The sequence below is a fragment of the Apium graveolens genome, chromosome 7 (assembly GCF_009905375.1).
Source record: "Apium graveolens cultivar Ventura chromosome 7, ASM990537v1, whole genome shotgun sequence".
Classification (NCBI taxonomy): Eukaryota; Viridiplantae; Streptophyta; class Magnoliopsida; order Apiales; family Apiaceae; genus Apium; species Apium graveolens.
Genome location: NC_133653.1, coordinates 25,575,601 through 25,579,376, shown reverse-complemented (window position 1 = coordinate 25,579,376; position 3,776 = coordinate 25,575,601). Strand labels below are relative to the sequence as shown.

The 3,776-nt window shown below is 36.4% G+C and overlaps 1 protein-coding gene across 1 annotated transcript; it reads left to right on the top strand.

Moving 5' to 3' along the window:
* The first annotated feature begins 1,249 nt into the window (after positions 1 to 1,249).
* Positions 1,250 to 3,292, top strand: LOC141675140 (patatin-like protein 7). The gene is made up of 2 exons (XM_074481864.1): positions 1,250 to 2,358; positions 2,535 to 3,292. The coding sequence occupies exons 1-2, from the start codon at positions 1,429 to 1,431 to the stop codon at positions 2,886 to 2,888; spliced, it is 1,284 nt and encodes a 427-aa protein (XP_074337965.1). The 5' UTR covers positions 1,250 to 1,428; the 3' UTR covers positions 2,889 to 3,292.
* Positions 3,293 to 3,776: the final 484 nt, after the last annotated feature.

Genomic DNA, 3,776 nt, shown 5'->3' with positions numbered 1-3,776 from the left:
ATACACTTTACCAATTAACACTTGACAAAGCAAAAAAATTGTTAGAATTAGTTATTTAACCTAAACAAAATTGATACCGCAGATGCAGAGGGAAGAAGGAGAATAAGAAGATATACAGAAGAATATATATAAATTTTAAATGAAGATTGAATTAGTGTCGAGAATGCTTATATAGATTAAAGTCGTGGGTCATCATTTACTCATTTATGCAAAAGCTAGTACTACTAGCAAAATAATGAATGCAGTCGCTGGTACATATATATCCAAATAAAATATCTTCTAATCTAGCTGCTGATCAATCCGGAGATGCAACTGTGCAGCTGCTGCCTAAATTCACGTTAAATACATATGCAAAATTATGCATCTCCCTTGTTATATTGCAGATATCTGATGAACAAGTGAATAAGCAAGTATTTGTCGGTCATATTAATCTTTTCTTAGCTCCAGCTGCATTTGCAGGTCGCCATATTAGAATCTTGGTAAAGTTAATTGAGGGCCCTGTTTAATTTATATGCTGGCTAAATCTTGAGTAGATCTCGTTGGTGGTATCAATTTCTTAACTACTCATAACTTACATCTTAATTTGTGTTTAAAAGTTGTCATTTTGACCATTGAACTACTTTCAATGGACATGCATGGTACTTGTGTACATTCTTAACCTGAATTACTGCAGTTTCCCTAGTTCAATTTATCTTGGTCTCTCACACTTGATTGTATGTCAAAATTAGATTTCCAAGTTAATTAAGCAGGACTTCATATAAGTTAGAAAATCAAGTACTAGTACTACTACCGTTGCACCTTCATGATCGAAAGCATAACAACAGCTTTTTTTAGCATAGCTTCCCGGGATTTACAGCAATTTATAGTATATTTTAATACAAAATGCTACAATAATTGTGAAAATTAAAAAGTGTTATGAAAATAACATTTTTCTATATTATTATGATATTATGATTATCCATTTTGGTCCAACCGAAAATCCAGATTTGTTTTGTAACTCCCCCATTCTTCCTTAAATTTTGTATGCAACACTTAGGTTTACCAACTTTTGAATAATTTAGTAAGAGGAGGTAACAACGTTGATGATATTGAATTGTTTGAGCGGTAAGCCAGGTCTCTATCATGTAATAGTATGTTATACTCAATCCATGGACCTCACCTTTATTATACAAATCACCATCCGCATGCTTTCACCTATTCTCTCTACCTCCACTTTTCTTCCCCTATATAACTCTACCCTCACTAATCCCTCATACCACATCATCATATATTTCCCTCTTTAACTTCACACCTCTATTCAAAAATCTAACACACCGGCCTACAATAAAATAGGTCATTTACGACGATTTTTTTAAAGCTAAATTTTTCGTATTATTTTTGTGTACATCGCAAGTGATCACTTACAAATTTACAACTGCTAGTACTATAATGACATCAACAGTTTCAATGCTTGATTCTAACACTGAGCTAAATAAGCTCACTTCAGAAATCTTCTCAATTCTCGAAAACAAATTCTTGTTTGGAGATCTTGATCTTTCGCTAACCAAAAAACATGAAAATGTGTTGCCACTTGAACAATTTAAATCAGGCAAGCACATTACCGGAAAAGTGAGAATTCTCTCTATTGATGGTGGTGGTGCAACCGACGGTGTACTTGCCGGAATGTCTCTAGTTCAACTTGAAGCCAGTTTAGAACAAAAATCCGGTGACCCTTCTGCCCGAATTGCTGATTACTTCGATGTCGTTGCTGGTTCCGGCGCCGGAGGTGTTCTCGCTGCACTTCTCTTTACTGCCGGAAAAGATGGTAAACCTTTGTGTACTGCAAAAGAAGCTTTGAATTTTATTATAGAAAATCACCGGAAATTTTTTAGGATTCCGGCGAAGGGTTTGCTCCGGCGAGTTTTCGGGTCATCGGAGAATGTGTTTGAGAAGAGGTTCGGTGATTTGACATTAAAAGACACATTGAAGGCTGTTTTAGTGCCTTGTTATGATTTAACTAGTGGGGGGCCTTTTGTATTTTCCCGCGCTGATGCATTCGAAATTGACGGCTACGATTTCATGATCAAAGATGTATGTGCTGCCACGTCAGCTGGCCAGGTGGCAGTTGAGATGAAGTCAGTTGATCGGAAAAGCAAGATCACGGCGATAGGTGGTGAGGTTGCTATGAATAATCCGACGGCCACCGCGATCACTCACGTGCTTAATAATAAGCAAGAGTTTCCGTTTTGTAAAGGAGTTGAGGATTTGTTGGTTGTGTCCTTGGGTAATGGTGAAATGTATAATGGCGGAAATGCCGGTAAATCAACCCCTTTGCTGCCATCATACATCAAGATTGCCGGAGAAGGAGTTTCGGACATGGTACTAATTTTAAAACCTATTCACTAATGTTCATAATTTTGTTCATTTTATTACGGTTAGTTGCAGAAATATAAATATTCACACACGTTTCATAAGCATTACTCATACCGAGTATATTACTGGGGTTTATCTGTGACATATGCAAAAGTCTTAAGATTGTGTATTATGTTGTACAGGTTGATCAAACTGTGTCAATGGCATTTAGAGAGGCAAAATCTGGTGATGATTACGTTCGCATACAAGCAAATGGAAGTGTCGGTAGCTTAAAAAGAGAGAAGAACAAAAATATAATAGTGGCATCAGTAGATCAAATGTTGAGACAAAAGAATGTAGAATCAGCTTTATTTAAAGGCAAAAGGTTGGTCGAAATTACTAATTTGGAGAAACTGGAATCATTTTCCGGAGAATTAATCAAGGAGCATGAAAGGAGAAAGACTGGTATTCTACCAACAGTGGTGTTAAAGCAGGCGTCTGGTGGATCACCGAGAACTTCATCTGCAACATCATCGTCAACACTGTCTTCGGATTAATTTTATGGACTGATATTAATGATTCTTATTTCTGTTTAACGGGTGACTCCTTTTGAGCCGAGTCCATTTGAGTGTGTCTGGTTGTGCTTGCTTTGCCACTCGAGACAAATTGTTGTTCGAGATTGAGCTATAATTTAGTTAGTTTAATTATTAGGGAAAATCCGTTTGGTTGTGTTTGAATTGAGTGTAAAACATATAGTATCTAGAGGTAGTGTTCAGTCTGTTTGCGCCAATACAAAGTTGCAGAGCGTTCATGCAGAAATACTAATCTGGAGGAGCTTGGGGATGCTTAATTAAGTTGTGTTTAGGATTAATTGATTGCTTTTAGGTAAAAAGAATGAAGCATTTGTAAAAGGTACTCTCAGTGATTCCTCAAATATGACTGTTTTGTAATTTACTCATGATTCTGCTGAACCTTTTCTCAAATATTATACAAATTTGAAGTTATGTTCTCACCTTTAAATCGTGGATTAGGTTACTTGCAACATATTTGATACCTCCAAGTTCCAAGACCAATCGTACATAATAGTCACACTCCTTTCACAAGCGCGATTAGTTGCTCTATGCATCACTCGAATAAGCTGTCGTGAGATAAATAACAAACTCTGTTTTTAGCTTCATATCATTCCATATGTACATACACGTTTAGCTTTTCTTTACTAAGTTCTTCAAATTTACTACCCTCCTTTTCTTGTTACTAATCTTCAGTCCGATCTCATATTTGCACATATATTTCTAGGACAGATTAATCGACACGATAGAATAAGGGAAAGTGCTTTCCACTAATATTGCTACTTATCATGCTTCTGGCCGGTGTACAACTGCTCAGACTGCCATCCATAAGCTAAAAGGCATGCTTATTGGGAATAAGATAGTTTACGTTTGTTC